The 16,929-nt window shown below is 43.9% G+C and overlaps 1 protein-coding gene across 2 annotated transcripts in view; it reads left to right on the top strand.

Moving 5' to 3' along the window:
• The first annotated feature begins 814 nt into the window (after nt 1–814).
• BAIAP2L1 (BAR/IMD domain containing adaptor protein 2 like 1) overlaps nt 815–16,929 on the top strand; it is a 40,812-nt gene continuing 24,697 nt past the window's right edge. The window contains exons 1-3 of one of the 2 annotated variants that reach the window (XM_054212658.1): nt 815–1,061; nt 10,084–10,159; nt 13,809–13,895. In XM_054212658.1, the coding sequence (XP_054068633.1) occupies nt 1,011–1,061; nt 10,084–10,159; nt 13,809–13,895 (214 nt within the window). In that variant the 5' untranslated portion in view covers nt 815–1,010. The remainder of the gene's footprint in view (nt 1,062–10,083; nt 10,160–13,808; nt 13,896–16,929) is intronic. The other variant, XM_054212657.1, reaches the window with a different exon arrangement.

The following is a 16,929-nucleotide window of genomic DNA, read 5'->3' as shown; positions in this document are numbered from 1 at the left end:
ACACCTGCCGTGACTTTATTGCTGCAATAAAGTGGGGGCAACAGAGGGAGAGACAGAGACCAGAGGATGTCCAACGGGTAAGGACGCTGATGGCCTCACACAGTCAATACCTGGCACTGCGCCTGAGCTTTTAAATACCCAAGATCATGAAATTCCCACAAAGCCCTTCAAGATAGTGCTGGTATTACAACATCAGACAGATATTCCAACTAGCATACTTTAAATTAATCTCACAATCTCTGGGCAATTTATGGTCCGCAAAGATTTACAGGTTACCTTCCTCACCCTCCTTCCCTCCGCGGAGGCCTCGTGAGTCACTTCACAGAGGACAGATGACTAGGGGCACTGTTTTATCGGTGTGTATTTAAAAGAAATAGAAAACTCAAGCGTGTGGCAGGAAGCTCTGGTGGTGCCCGGACCAGGACTGAGGAGAAAGACACGTTTGTCCTCGCCCGAGAGGCCCTGAGGAAAACCCCCCGCCTCGCCCTCCCGGGGGAGGGAGAGAGCGGACCATCCCCAGCCTCACCAGCACCGCTAGGGCCACGCTAACTAATTCTGACAAGACTAATTAATTAATTCTTACAGAATCCTCCCTTCGTTGCTGGGAGGAAGAGTTTACCTCACACTTCGCTGGGCACCCACAGCGGAGCTGCCTCCTGCAAAGGCCACCGGGGCTGGGGAGGAGAGGCCCGGCAGGGGCTCCGCCGGCGGGAGGAGGCGGCGCGGCCGAGGCAGGCGGCGGCGGCAGCCCAGGTGGGGGGCGCGGCCGAAGCCGCCCGCCCTGCCCGCCGAGGCGCGGTGAGGCGATCCGCGCCCGCCCAGCCAGTCCTGCCGCGTCAGGAGCCGCGGCCGCGCAGGCCCCGCCCCGGCGGCGCGGCCCGGCCGGTTCCACAAGTTTTTGACAGTTTCTCCGCGGCGGAGGGAGAAGCCGGGGCGGCGGCAGCGCGGGACGGGGCCGGGCGCGCTGCGGACGACGAAGCTGTTGCCAGCGGTCGCCTCCCCCCGGCACCATGTCCCGGGACCCCGAGGAGGTGAACAGGCTGACCGAGAGCACCTACAAGGTGAGTGCGGCCGGGGGGACCCGCCGCCGCCTCGCCCGGGGCGGGGGGGGGGTGGCGGCCACCTTTGTCCCCGGGGGCAGCCGGGGCCGCGGGCCGCGGCTCCATAGGCGGGGCCGGCGGGGGGCTGCGGGCAGCCTCGCCTCGCCTCCCCGCGGGAAAGGCACAAAACTCGCGCGTGTGTTTGTTTTTCCCCTGTCCCTCCCTTGTGAGGGATCTCGCCCGTCCCGGTGACTCAGAGGCTGCTCCGGGACGGCTTCTCAGTGCCCCGGCGGGGCTCGGGCGGCGGCCCGGGGCTGTGCCGGGGCCCGGCGGGAGGAGCGGGGGGCCGGAGCCGGGCCGCGGCTGGGCCGCTCCGGGACGCGGCAGAGGCTTCAGCGGCGGCTCGTCCCCCTGCACCGGCTCAGCCGTGCGGCGAGCCGCCGCTCCGCCGTGTGTTTTGGCGATAAGGTGTTGGGAGATCTCGGGGCCTGTGGTCCTCGGCTCCAGCCGCTGCTCCCTTCGGCTGGAGCCCAGGCAGGGCTCGGCGCGCTGCCCGGAGGCCGGCTGCCGAGCGCGGGCACTGTGCTGGGTAGACCTGTAAACTTTCCCTAATGCCTCGTTGTTTGTAGAATTAAAAATATTTTCCATGTGGGCGCTGGACACTTGTTTTTAACTCTCTCTAAATTCAGCCCTTCCAAAACACACCGGTTCTAATAGGGCAAAGTTCCCTTAAGAATGGTACTTTTGGTTGAGTAGCGATGGCAGTGTTGGATCTGTAATCTTCATTCTGTACAGTGTGTTGTACAAGAAAAAGCGCCTAAATTTGCAAATGCATTTAATCATGCAAATGAACACAGCTGCAGTGCATTTGCAGCTCTGAGCCCAAAGGACAGCTTCCTGGGGGATTGTTCTGTTTTACTATTTACTAGATCTCGCTGATTTACTATCAGATGTTTTCATATTTCTGAAGCTGTTGTTACCATTTAAAGGTCTCTAAAGACATTTACTGGAGTATTTTGCTGTTAGTTTTGTTGTTCCGCAACACCCTTAAGTCAACTTTACTCCTTCAAGTAGTCCAGTTATCCTGGTGTCATGCTGTATTTGCTGTTTGCTTTCTTTGGACTTGGATATCAAATTCATGCAAAATTACTGAAAAAATGAGATGACTTGGCTATAAATTTTGTCCTCTAGAATTGGTGCAGGTCATCTTAAACGGTCTGGTGCTTTTTGCTATCAGTTACGTTCATGGCAAGGTCATAAGCAAACATAAATTCCTTTTTCTCAGAAGAGCAGCCTGTAAATACAGGCTCACAGAGGAGAAACCTGGGAAGTTGACTGTTCAGGGCCGTGCTGACAAAGGAATGTCCTACCCTGTCTATTGACTTCCAGAATGTAGCTAAAACAGTTTTACAGACAGGGAAGAAAACCTCTCGTGTGTTTTAGTGGATATAAAATAGGCTTTAAAGGAATGACAGACTCCTAAATAAACACTGCCTTCTCTGTTATTCAATACTTATTTACTGGGAAAGTCTACTCTTTTTTTGTTGTTTTTTAAACTAAATTCAAAGGGGTGCTTAAGACTGAAACAACCAGCAAAACAGAGCAATATGAAGTTAATGTTGACAGTGTGATGAAATGTCTTCTGTGTGGGTATTTTGGGAGGTCTGGTGTGTTGCATCACATTGCAAGGACTCGCGGGCCTGGAAACCCTCCTGCCCTGCCCTCATTAAAAATTGAAACTTTATCCGGATAAGGTATAAAGACTGCTTCAGATAGAGAATGGATTCTGGGTCTACTTTAAAGTAGTTATTTCTATATCACAGTTAAAAAACAGTTCTTTACTTCTTAAGGGCAGAGGGCACTACCCTGCGTATTCAGCGTTTGCTGTGAGGGTAATCACAGCTCCCTCATCTCCAGCAAACGAGCCCCTCTCTGTGCTGTGCTTTAGCCTGCACGGTGAGCATGCTCACCTTTGTTTCGTAGTGCTCCTGTGACTTCGGCCCTTGCTGGATGCCATAGAGCGCTTGAAACACCATGCTGGTATTGATAAAATCAGGAGCGGTGTTTGTGTTTCTCCTCCCAATAAGAAGAAAGGCTTGGTCTGGGGAAACCAATTCAGGGTAGCGGAGCGGTGGCATCTGTGTGCTGCAGGCTTTCGACTCCTCAAAACAAATCAACTTTTGGGTGACCTGGAAAAACAAGAGAAAATGAAATCGCATGTCTTGCTAGTCTGTTTTTCTTTTTTTTTTTATTTATTTTCTTACAGTGCTAATCCATTGGATTTATTAAATACATAGTAACCTGTGTTATACAAAGCTTCAAAATATACTTAGAGGAGTCATCAAGTGGCTAAGTAATGCTCTTGTATTTTTATCTTATTCATTCTTTTTGTTGGCAGCAGCATCGGAAAGTGAATACCTCAACATTTTTTAGGTAACATGACTAAATAAACAACATAATCCACAAATACGTGCATGTGTGCACACACAGAAATCAAGGCTGACATTTAGTCTTTATGTAATACCTGAAGAATCACTTTAATGAGTGATAGGAATGGCACGTGCGAAATGAAGCCTGAGGGTGTGGGAGCCCATGACTAAAGGGCCACAGCCTCCCCCTGGCCGAGGGGCTGCGGGAGGTGACTGCTGTGACACTGTCCGCAGCCACGCTGCGGGCGGGGGGGACACTGTGTCACCCCCTCATACTGACCGTGGCCATGGTTGACCCCCGAAAGCTGTGCCGTGTTGCTGTCTCACTGCAGCTCGTACAGCTTCATTTTATCCGCTGTCTGTGGGGAAGCTGTTTGGCATCCAGCTGCAGTGGCCACAATGCCGGGGAAAGGGCAGCAGCCGGGAAGTGCCGCCATACAGCCCCGCGGTTCCCTCGGGGGGGCCCGGGGGCTGCTGCGCTGGCCTGAGCCTTCCACAGCTCTTCACAACAGCCTGATAGCCCTAACTCATTGCTGTTGGTAATCTTGGATTTAAACACGTATTTCTCTGTATTTGAGTAAATCTTGATTTATCAAGAATTCGAAAATCGAGAAATTTTGATTAGCAATCAAAGTGTAATTTAAAAAAAAAACCCCAGCTTTGTTCAGTGGAGTGTTGTGGTCTGCTGAGGGGCTTGTGTTCTCTACAGGGGCATGTAGAATCATTTTGGTAGGCGATATTGTTTTATCATGGAAATATATCTGATAAATTCAGCTTAAAGCCCTGAATTCTATGTTTCCTTATTTTAAAAAGACGTGCAACTAAACTACCAGATTTATGTACCAAAATTGGAATTCAGCTATGGTCCCAGCACATGCTGCAGTAAGGCTGTTGTTTTGCATCACTGAAATACAAATCTAATTTGGTGGAAGAGGAGCCTTTGGGAGTTTGTGTGTGTATAAAGTCCAGTTCTATTTTAGTGCAAATTATCTATTTTGACCTTACTTAGAGTTATGCCTATTTAGAGTCTATCCTGGGTCATGTGTTCATAACCTGAAAAAGCTCGTGTTTGAAACACGCTGATGGATGATGTATTAATGTTTCTCTTGAACAAGAAACGTTCCATCAAGCTGACTAATAATTAGTCATAAGAATGAGTCTTTTTGAATGAACACTGGTGTCCTGATTTATATTTTCCATTCTGTTAAACCTGTTTTAAAACAGCATTAAGCTAACTTACGACTGAGCTTAATGTGAGTTGTGTTGAGGGCTTAATCGTGCTCTTCTGTAAACTGTACGGTGGATTTCTAAAGAGGAGATGAAATGCAATAATGTACAAAATGCTTCAAGTACAGTAGGGCACAGTATGATTTGCTTTCTGTACCGCTTTTCGAATCTTCTCAAGTGGGTTCTCGGACACAGCGTAGCAACACTGAAGACTTTTTTTCAAAAAGCTTAATTTTACTGTTTTTCGAATTGAGGAATAACAATCTAAACTAAATTATTAGTAGGTATCCAAAGGTTAGCTATGAATAGCTGTAGAAATGTCAATATGAGTAATGTTAGGCATCAGGATCTACTTTTCTGTGCTAGTTTTATAATTTCGGATTTCCACCCCAATATGTTGTTATCCGCTCTTGCAAAAGTGCCTGCAGGATGTAAACTCGAAACTACAGGGAGTCTGTGCATTGTTTGGATGTATTCATACCTGCTGAGCTATTGTTCTGCGAGGTGTGTCTTTAAGTAAAAGGCAAAGCTGAGCATTTACAGGAAGGCACTTTTACAATGGCTGTCATTTGTTTTGAAGATTAGCGTTGTTTATATGACTATCAGGAACTGCGGAAGATATGATACCTGTACACAACAAGTGGAAATACAAGGCTTGTTCCTCTTCAGTCAGCTCCTTGCTGGTTAACTCACACTGGTTCCATGGGTGGAAGGCACACAGCAACTTTCATACTGGGTTGTAGGGGGATTTAATGACTTGAACGGCCGGAATAGGTTTTTCTTACACTTTTTCTTGGAAGGTCACTTTTGGCAACTCTAAATTTCTCTGCATAAGAAGGTGTTTCCAGTTGCCTATTTTGAAAGTGTTTCCCTTTATTTCCATTCATCCTAAATAATAGAAAGCGGTAGGATCTGATCATATGCCTCCTCTTCTCTTCTAGTTAATTATTCTGCTCATGAGAGGTAGTGTGTCACTAGAACATAGGACACTACATTGACAATTAGGAGGCCTAGTTTGTGTTCCTCGCTGCGCAGGCAGATGATGTGTTGTGAACTACTTTGTCTCTCGCAGCTTTTTTTCTTGCTTTGTGATGTCTGTTGGGATTAAGACAAAAGTTTTATTCCCACGTCTTTGTACAGCATGGCAGATAAAAAGTTTGTGATATTTTCTGAGACTTTTGTCAATTTTAAATTAGTAGTTCTCCTGATCAGAAATTCTTTTTTGTTCCTCTGTCTGCTTTTTTAGAAGTTTTGAGATCTGGCTTTAATATATGCCTTCAGTTTCTGCACTGGTGCTCAGTCCCACTCATCTTCATGACCTTTTCCTTAGACTGCAAGTAAAAGCTATAAAACTCTTGAGACATCATCTAAAAATAAATAGCTATACAAATTGATTTCTGAGTGGCTTTTTCCCCATGTAACTTCTGAAGCTGAACAAAATATTACAGTTATTTTAAGTGATCTGAAATGTCTTGACAAGATCAAATTTATATCTGATCCTGAAAGGGGAGTTGCCAGTGACTGTTTCCCTTTTGGAAAAAGTGCACTAGATATTTCTTCCTGGACAGTACTTCAAAGCCAGCAGCAGTGATTGACTGTATAAAAAGAGCACTAGAAGCACGGGCAGGCTTGTATTTGCTTTGAGAATCTAGTCTTCAGTAGAAAGAAAAAAAATACATATAATGCTCCTTTGTAGTGTTGAAGAGAGGAAAAGAGGAAAATCATACGGGAATATTTCATGGGATCGTCTTGAGGCCGGGGGAAGCTGAGCCCTCCAGTCAGATGCAAGCCCTGCGCAGGAGGTGGCTGAGCCTGGTGGGTGCTGCGAGGATCCGCTCACCGTGCCCTGTGTCAAACCAGGCACCTTCCAAAGGGCAACTGCCATTGCGAAGGGTTTTGCTGCTTCCCCGGCGTTCATGTCTAGAGACTGCTGCGGGCACTTCTGCTAACAGTCACCCACTGAGGCAGCGGGAAGACTGAAACGCTTCCCGAGGCTGCTCGATCTCCTGGAGGAAAGGCCCATCAGTCGTGTGCCATCAGCTGTGGATGGCACCGGGCTAGAAACTGCCTCTTCCTCTTTCCCAGCAGCTCCACATACACACCGAGCAGACGAGACATGCTGGAGCTCTTGCTCAGAGTTCAGTGGACCTGTTGTGTTCCTGCAGCGAGGTCTGGATCTGCTGTACACGAATACCCAACGCGTATCGAGTTGGCTGGTGAAAATGAAGAGCGATGGGGGCTGGCTTCAGAGAGGGGAGCTGCTGAGGGCATCTTTGCTGGGTTGCGTTCGCTTCCTCCTAAAGGAAAACAACTAACGCCAGAGGTGCAATCACTGTTTTATGTTTGAAATCTGAATTAGAAGATGTCAAGAGAACTGGAATCTTTAACCCCTGACTCCTTAACAGGGCCATCCCAAAAATCGGCATTTCAAGACCAATAATTATCATGTTACCATTAGAATTTTTGAGTAGGTGGGGCAGTAAGGGTTTTGCTCTGTAAGTTCTTGTTGCAAGGAGCAGGGTAAGCAGGGACGTGATCTGTCTTTCAAGAAAATGATTTTCAGTATAGGGTGGCAACTCGCGGTGCTGTTGGGATTCCTACCTGCCATGCGTACACGCAGTTTCTATGTCAGGTACACCCTTCTTCTCCCCCATATCCTTGGAACACAGGACTGTCTATCCTAAGACAATCCTCCAATTCACCCGTTGTTTTCTTATGACTCACTGACTCCGTATGTGCCAGCAGACATCATCTTTAGCACACTGCTGGGAAGAAAGGGCAAAAAGTTGGAATGGGAAGAGCCAGCTTCCCCCTTGGACCACACGCCCCACAGGTGCAGTGCCTGAGCTGCGGGGAGGGTGGCGGGGGCACGGCAGCCGTGCTCAGAGCGGTAAATTAAAGAGCTGGGGTGGGAGGAGGGATGTTCCCAGGCACCAGAGCCTGAAAATCCCTACTGTTAGGTTGTTAGAGCAGCCTTTGGCATTGTTGGCCTCGGCCCAACCTGAAACGCAGTTTCCCAAATGATTTCTGGATGTGGTTTGTGAGTTAACACAAATCAAGGCCTGGGGACGGCAGGTAATTTGCTTGCAGTGATCGCGTTTGGGTGGGTAAGAGTTTAATGGTATAGACCAGAAAACAATCCCAGCTGCATTTAATTTGTACACATAAAGGCAGCGGGGCTAGGTGGTGGTGTTCTATGTCTGCTTTTGATATCGCTTATACTATACCAGTATCAGAAGCTAATAGTTTTCTATATATTTTTTTTTAATACCTTTTACTCAATATGACTGTTAAAGTATTACTGGTGAAATCTGGAGTTAATTCTTTGCTTTTAAAATTGATTGGAGTTCAGGTATAGCACTATACTTGAAAAATAATAATAAAGTTCTCTGAATGACCTTGGCCTGAAAATGAGAAAAAAGTGATAGGATTGCTGTTCTTTTTGGGTCCGTGTGTGTACTAATTATGAGTATTTTCATTCTGTTAGTAGCATAACAGACAAAAGCTTGATACTACTTCACTGGTCTTGTATTTCTTGTAAACAGAAAGTGTCTGCTTTGAATTCCTTGAACTTGAAAGTTCTGCTGTGCGAACAGTATCTAAAAAGATGCGAGTTGTGTCATAAAAATATTGTCATAAAAATAGTAAGAATAACAGAATGATGTCTTTGCGTATCTCACGATCTTGTTTCATGACAATAAAATTTTACAAAGGAATGTCACAGCTATAGTTTTGTTAGGAAGATTCTTGGAAAAGGTAGTCTAGAATCTGCAAAAACTTTTAAGGTTCTTCTCTGTGGAAATATAGGGCTTGTATTAAATTCATTTTTAAAAGAAAATATTCATTAGCAAATTGTTCCTGAGACTTAGCAGCTGGTGTTATATGAAATTGTATTTTGTATGGAAGAGAGAAAAGAAAGAACATCGTGGTTACTTGACTATTAAATGACCAGGCACATCCGGCAAATTCTAGAATACGCGTTCGGAGGTAATTACTTACATAGATACAGAGGGGGTTTTGTTAACAAACACGCTGTGTCTCTACTTCAGTAGCTGGGGTGGTGATTCTGCCTGAAGAACCCAAGAAGCCATCAGATAAGTGAGGCTCAGAGAGCTCTCTTTTGAACTTATATAGCATTGTTCAAAAGTTAATTGCAACAGCAAATACTTTAGAATACAGCAGTTTATGTATTTGAGACATCTTAAAGGGCATGGTGCTGAGGAGTGAATACCTACTGCGTTTATAGCAGCATGCCAGCTTTGCTTTTCTTCGTTTTTCAGTGCTCATAAGAAGATAAAAGTCACTTTGGAAAATTGATGGGGGGGTAGAGGGGAAAGTTACTGTCTTTGACCAGAAGGAGGGAAACTGAAGCTTTCCTATGAGTAGGGGCAACTCCAACTTAGTGGGTCACTTTCCCTTTTGGAGTGGGCAAAAGCTTTTTCTCCTCTTTTCTTCAACCCGCCAACTTTGGGAAAATTCAAATGTGCATTCATACTTCATGGCTTAACTTATTTTCTACTTTTTGCAAAGACTTGAAACTTTTCTGTTAAATGGTGTAGCTATTTTTTTGCACTATGAAGCTGCCAGTCACATTTCTACCACTTCATCAGTTTACGGAATTTGCTAGGTATGAGAGTAGTCATGCGTGGAGCTGCTGGATTTCAGATTCTGGTTGGTTTAGCCAATAATTGTATTTAACAGCCAAAGCAGCTGCAGTGGATTTTTTTTTCTCCTTTTATTTAAATAAGGTCATCATTTTCACTTTCTTTCTGGAAGAATTATAGCTTCACACAATAAATGCAGTGTTTTCAAACTTAAAAAAATACCAAAACACCAGCTAACTTCCCTAAATGCTGTCTGTAACGTAGATGAATAAAGTGCTTAGTCACCCCCCAATCAGATACCTGGTGAATTTCTTTTTCCTTTTTTTCCTTTTCCCAGCATTATTCTTTTTTCAGCACAGGGCCGGGGGAGGAACTGAAACCTTGAACCGTTGTCAGGAAGTTTGTGTTGTCTGACTTTGTAAAACAATTAGTGGATAAAGGTTTTTCTCTCGTTCTTATTTCACCATCACCTACCACAAAAGAAGGGCCTGTGCAAACTCTGATCGCGTACTTGACATCCGTATTATACACAGCCAGATTCCTTTTTACTCCTACTGAAACAGTTTACCTTTTTCCGTTTGTTGATGTTCAGCGCTCGCTTTCTTCTCCCGCCCGTCCTTTGCTCTCCTCTTCTTCCCAAGTCTTCTACTTTTCGTCCGTGCGCAGACTTTCAGTTGTGTGCCGTACATGTGAAACGCAAGAGTAGAGCTAAGTGGCGCTGACACTTCCATCCGCTCTTGAATTGCCTTGGTTATAACACGGATTTTGTTTTCTGTCCACTAGAATGTTATGGAACAGTTCAATCCAGGACTGAGGAATTTAATAAATCTGGGGAAGAATTATGAAAAAGCTGTTAATGGTAAGTCTTCTGGGTGCTAACTTTAGAAAGAATGTTTAATTTTCATTTAAATATACAAATTGGATATGAGGGTTGTGTACAAGCTTAATTCCAAAGTTGAACTTTGGATGTGTTAGGGAATTCAGGGAAAAAACAAAACAAAACAAAAAAAAAATCCAAAACAGCACAAACACCCGGAGGTATGTACCTTCTCCTCTTTTGTGTGTTTTGGGGGGGGATTTGGGGTTTTTGTTTGTTTGTTTTTTACTGTCCTGCAGAAGTTGTATCCCAGACGCCAAGGCACAGAGCTACTGCAAGATAAACTGAACATAAACTGTAAATAATCCACATTAGAATAATAATATAAATGGAAAAAAACAGTTGTGTAAATTAGATGTTCTCTTTTTTTCCCCCCGGAAATACCTTGCAAAGAGATTTCACGTTCTTAGATGTGTTCCTGCTCAGCTGTACACATGGCTGCCTGCGTAACCCTGTGAACAGAACGGCTTGAATGAGGAGGAGTTGCGGGAGTGGATTAATTCTTATCCATACCAAAGCTGATGGTATCTTTTTAATGGAGTCAAAATTGGAATGAATAGATTTGAATCTAAGGATTCAAAGATCTCTCAAACTTTTTAAAAATGTGGTTGCTTACTTCCATTGAGTTCACGGGAGCTCTCGAAGCCCGGGTTTCCAAGCCTGGGCTCTAGATTCCCAATGCTTATGTTGTAGGACCTGTTAGAGCTTGCTCTGTTTCACCTCTGCAGACCTGCTGAGCTGCTTGATACCATATTAAAGCAATGTAAAATCTCTCTAATTTTGCGTCATTCAAGTCTGTGGCATATCTTTCCCCTACATGTAATCTAGTCCTCTGAGAACGGGGATGCTGCAGAGGTAGTGCATATCCAAATTGACCTTGAAATCTCTCTTCATGCAAATCTTAGACCAGGCTTGAGAAAAAGATAAAACCAAGGCCTGCTGGAGATGAGAATAGGGAAATGTTGACTTATTTGCAGCAGTAATGCCTAACCTGATGGATTAACGCTGTGGTTACCTAATACCTAACCTTAGGGATTACAGTAGTACCAGAAGTAATAACAAGTGTTTTCATGTTTGGCTGAAAGGTTTTTATGCCAGTTTCTGAGGGTTCTGCTTTTCACGTACTTTACTGTTGATACGTTACATTGTGCCTCTTCTCTTCCAATGCAATTTGCCTTCAGTAATTCACAACATAACTCTGCACGGCAACACTGGAGGCCGGCAGGTATTGTGTTTGAGCGAGTTTGCCTTTTAAGACTGGCTGATAAAGCATATCTAGCACGAATGCTTAATTTCAAATGAATAAATGTTTACAGTGCTGCAACAACTATTGAGAAACTACATTAAAGTCATCTTTGGGCTCTCATAAATTGTTAATCTTTTCTCCGTAAGTTCTGAGTGGTATAAATAGATGTGTGACAAGGAGTAAATACTCTGTCACTAAACAAATCCTTTGCAGCTTTCCAAACAAGTCAGAGCAGGCTGACAAAGAACATAAATCTTACAAAACTTCTGCTAGATTTAGAATGTATTTTTACACATGTTGAGGACAAAAGGTGAAAACTCCTGCAGAAGTAAGTTTACTAGCCATAGTACTGGTGGAGTCTACAAGTGGAGATCGTGATTTAGCTTGATTAGCACAGGAGAAATCACCCATTTTCTTCCTCTTTTTAGTGCTTGTATTAGGAGAAAAGGTTGACTTGGGAACATTCCAACTTGGAGTTGGAATGGCATAAAACCTTGGCGTATGGGTGCCATGCGGCTCCGGCGGCAGCAGCAGCAGGAGAGTTCCGCTGTTCAGAGCAGTTGAGTGTAGAGCACGTACGAGACACGGCTTAGGCAGAAACTACTCTTCTCTAACGCGAGAGAGCCTCAAAAGGAATCGTTGTTGCATTTGGAAGAGTTTCAGGCAGCGAACATACTGTTAGGTAACTAAAGATGTCACCTTTGCTAGTAAAAACTATAAAATACAGGCCCAGAATACAATAACTGGCAATTGCCAGTCGTATTCCTCTCACCAAAAAGTATTCTAAAGTTAACAGTGAGCGTCTGCTTGGTTTCTGCTTCAGGTTAAAAATGCACTACTACAAAAAACTATGAAGACTTACTTCAATAAGTATTTTTCACTGCCTTTTACAATAAAAACTTGCCAGTTTGTCCCTGTTATTTCCTTTCCGTGTGGTGTGCTGTGAGGATGCACGGCAGCCACTGCCGGGCACGGACCTGCGGCAGACGTGGTCTGTTTCTTGCTGCCGGCCTCCCCAGTCTGAATCTTCATGTTTCCGTGTTCATTCCAGCAAAACTGGCTTTGCTGTTTAAATCAGCTATAACCAGGAAATGATTAACTGAGAATAACTCAATCCTCAGTGATGTATTTTAAGATTTTACTGGTTCCTGTAAAACTGGAATTGAAGTATAAACAATAAAAGGGGGGGAACGGTCCTGGGGGGGGAAAAAGATGAGCATCCCGGTATTAGCAAGGGTCTGTCTTTTGGGGCAGGAATGTTAAACCTTCAGGTTTCTTCTTAAACTGTGTATGTACCCCTAGCCTGAGGTTTCTATTGCTAGGAATACAGATTTCTCTGCCCAGAAATTTCTCCCCATTTTCTGGAGTGTCAAAATTACTCTGTGCAGAACTTGTATTTATCAATGCTCATTTTCCATATCTGTCCAAGATACCAGAGATCTCCCAACATTTAAGCTTACTAAGTTGCTGAACAATGTCACTGATGATAATCTCAGGAACACTGATGGTATGTTGAAAATTGAGAAAAGAATGCCAAATGGATTCTCTCCATAACCTGAACATCATCTGTCAGAGACTTAATTTTTGAAGTTCTAGCACTTAAGGCCTAAGATTTCCTTAAAGTGGAAAAGTTGGTATTTATACGTAGGACTGTCATATTTGAATGTATTGTTTTGACAAGAAATTGTATTTGTCATTGCAGTGTATGGTGACTGTGCAGGGTTATCCATAACGGTAACTGTTAGGAGCGGCTGTATCGGATGCATCGAACCTTTCACGTTTCACTTTTAAATATGTCACACCTGGTAAAATGTGTTTCATCACAGCTGTTTGGGAGCGAGTTCCTCTTTCAGCTAACAGACAGTACGTGATGGTTTGCTTTTGGAGGGCTCCACTGTCCTTGTGGCACCTGTAGGCTCATTGCCGCGTGGCCAGTGGCCGTTTCTCGGGTCAGCGTCTGGCTGGCCGAGACCGCGCAGAGCCCTGGCCGTAACTAGGAAGTTTGGGATTGCATTTTGCTTTTTTCCAACAGTTTTATCTATGCCAAGGAATTTTGTTACGTCCTGACCGATGGCTTACAGCTAAACCTGCCCCCTGGATGCTGATTGCCCCTGGATACGCGTGGAAGCGGAGCTAAGCGGCAGGCTGAAGCTTCGCTCGTGTATTCTGGTGGACTCTCTTTGTCACCACGTTTCACAAATCGCAGGCAGCGCAGGGACTTGCGTAACTTTCGCTGGTAGCAGGGTTTCCTTATTGCCATATAACCCTCTCTTATGTGCCCTGGATTACAGAATTTCATAGAATCATAGATTAATGAAAATGGGAAATACTTCAGGGGTTTTTTTAACACCTGTTTTCTTTTCTCCTCCTTTCCCCCCCCCCAAGCTATGGTAGTGGCTGGAAGAGCGTATTATGATAGCCTTGCGAAGATTGGGGATATATCAGCTGATTCACCTGTTTCTAAAGAATTAGGTAAGTGAAATCTCATTTTTTAAAGTTACTCCAAAATATAAACTTTAGTTTTGTTTTCCTGCTGGCAGTTCACAGAACTAATATGAAGTAGAGAAGGATTGGGGAAAAGTGTGTTTTAAGTAACACAGAGATGGAAGGGATTAGATTCCTTTAAGGTTAATTATTTCTTAAGACACTTATAATGTTTTGACAAAATCACTTTTTTTTTTTTAACGTTTGTGGATATATTTCTGCCTGTGTATTCAAAAGCACGTATTTTTTTTTTAAGTTCCCATAATTCTATAATAAATAAATATGGAAAAATATGTAGTTTGTGGTTTAGTACAGAAGTAAATGTTGACATATACCTGCAACAGCATCTTGGTATGGGGAGTCCTAGTGTTCAACAGCAATTCTAAACTAAAACAGTTTTTCTGGATGAGCTCCATTGTGAAGAGTTTAGTTTTACCTCACTACTTTTGATCGAGCATATAACTAAAAGTTCTCAGATGCATTACATTTATTTTCTAGTTGAGCTTTTGAGAGAGAAGCTGTAGAGTCAAAGATGCAGTACGCTTACGTTAATGTAAAATTAATCCAATTCTGTGCTTTCCTGAAAACAACTTCTGAGTTTTCGAAAGATCATCACCAGCGCTTAGTTTTGTCTCCGTTGGCTCGCGTTGAAGCGATGCCGCTCAATCTACGGAAGTCAAGTTGCCATCGGAGTTTCTGTAATGCTTCTGACACACGGTTCTAACATCACCACAAAACAAGGAGGCGGGAACTATACTGTAAAGAGGAGACATTTGTTTAAAGCCTTCATTTGCTTTTTCGACAAAAATAACTTGATAAAGTGTCTAGCCTCTGGACTTTGGATTATGGGCAGTGCAGGACTCTGTGATGTAACGTGCATCTGCTCCTCTAACTCACACCAGCGTGTTAACTCAGCTGTTAAAAAGGGTGGGTTCAGGAAATGTGTTCTTAGTGATTCTGCTGAAGCAGAACTGAGGAGAAGGACTCTTCTGGAACGGTGGCCACGGGTTTGTGTGTGCCTGCATACGTGTTTATCACTTGTTCCGAAGCCAGTTCTGTGAGCGTTCGCGCGCTGTGTGGAAAGCTGGGAGCGGCGGAACAACAAACAGCCCAAAGCAAACAGTCCCGACGAGGCGCTTTGTGTTTGCTTTGCAGGCTGGGTACAGGAGGCGGACTTGCTGCCTTCAAACTACAGCACAAAAGTATGAGAAAGCTAAAAGGAATAACTGTGCAGAGGCCTATAAAAATATCAACAAATGCATAAGTAAAACTTTTGCGATCACACAGTTGGTCACTGCGTGGAAGGAATCTATTTATTGAACTTCATATGACTGTGGGATATCGTCTGCCTCTTTGAAAATACCGTCATTGGGTAGTCTTGAGCTGAATTCTGAGAATAACTGTTTTTCCCTATTATTCAAGATAATACAGAATTGTGATTGAAAATACATTTTTTTGTTTAACTATAAATTCTTCCCTGCAATTAAAACCTTTTTCTAGATATACTGTATTGAGAAAAAATGGCCTTCTTCAGGGTCTAACACTGCCTTCTGTTCATCTTCTACTTCAGCTGCTACTGCAGAAAAACCTTTTCTTCTTAAGGAAGACAGCAACTCTGGGTTTCTTTCAGCACACTCTCCGATAGAATGCTAACTTTAGAGATGAGGAAAGTCAATGAACACTGGAAAAGGCAGGATAATGTGGGTACAAGCCTGAGAGACATCATTTGCAGTTTCTTGAGAAAGTCTTAATAGTTGTGAAGCTGGGCTACAATACTCAGCTACTTGGCAAAGAAATATGATACACCCCAGATGTCTCTAAAAGTATCTTTGCTTAAGAAGCAAATAAAGAATTTAGTGTACCTTTTAGTACTTTTAAAATATTAAGCTGCATGCTGAGCAGTATGGGGTGTGTAAGGAATAGACGAAGCTTTGCTGGGATTTGCTCGTTTGTGGGTCCCGTTAGCCCTAGCGGAGGTACCACAGGCTCAGCCCACTGTGGAGTTCTCTTCTGTGAGTGCCTGCAGACTTGCCAAAAACCATGTTATTGGCCACTTAGCAGCTTTATCGTGCGTAATACTTCTGTTATCTTTGCCAAAAAAGAGGTCAGTAGTCATCAGTTAAGTTCGCGATACGCCTGTGCAGCGCGTTCTCTCGAGCGTGGCGGGAGCCGGCACGCGGCGTGTTGGGAAGAGCCGCAGGCTGACGGGACCCACAAAGCAGCGGGGAGGAGCATCTTCCGTAATTTGATGTGCGCGTGTTACCTGTATCGAAATCTGATGTTCGGAATATTTGTCACTCTTTACTTCTCCCTTGTTTAAAATTGTATTATAAGGCCTCTTCCTCTATCCTATATTAACTGAAATCAATAGCAACATTCCCACAGACGTCAGTAGGAGATAATTATATTTTTAATATTTCGGACATTATTCTGGCTTTTCACAGTGAATTAGATAAACCAACAATGACCAAGTTCTAAAGCGCTTTGGAATGCTTTCAATATTTGAGCCTACATTGAGCTACTGTGGTCTGGATTTCCGGCGTTTAGGTCTTCGGACAACCAGAAAATGTAAATGTTCTTGTTTGTGTAATAAAAAATTGAAACATCCAAAGTAAATATTTAAAGTAATACTTGAAACTAATCTGTTTAAAAACAAACAAGCAAGCAAGTCATTCCCTCCCGCCATGGCTTACCAGTTTACCCACGATCAGGACGATTGGCTTACGGATAGCAAGACTCATAGAAGTCAGAAATCCACGGCGCTGTTTTTTTACCTCATCGTGTCCTCTACAGCAGCAATGAAGGGAAAGCATATCTGCTAATTAATTATCTTTTGACTCATCTAAAACGTACGTGCCTCTTCCATTAGCTTTGTGTTTCACCCATCAGCCACTAAGTAGTTTTTGGCTGTAAAAAAAGGTGGCAGACAAGATCCCGTTTTTCCCCTTTCTCCGATAGTTAGCGTATCAAGCTGTAACTTTTGCAGATACAGTTCCTACAAAAATCAGTTTTCTGACTAGTG

This window comes from Rissa tridactyla, chromosome 8 (assembly GCF_028500815.1).
Source record: "Rissa tridactyla isolate bRisTri1 chromosome 8, bRisTri1.patW.cur.20221130, whole genome shotgun sequence".
Classification (NCBI taxonomy): Eukaryota; Metazoa; Chordata; class Aves; order Charadriiformes; family Laridae; genus Rissa; species Rissa tridactyla.
Note: the sequence above shows the minus strand (reverse complement) of the source record. Positions and strands in the feature narration are given on the sequence as shown.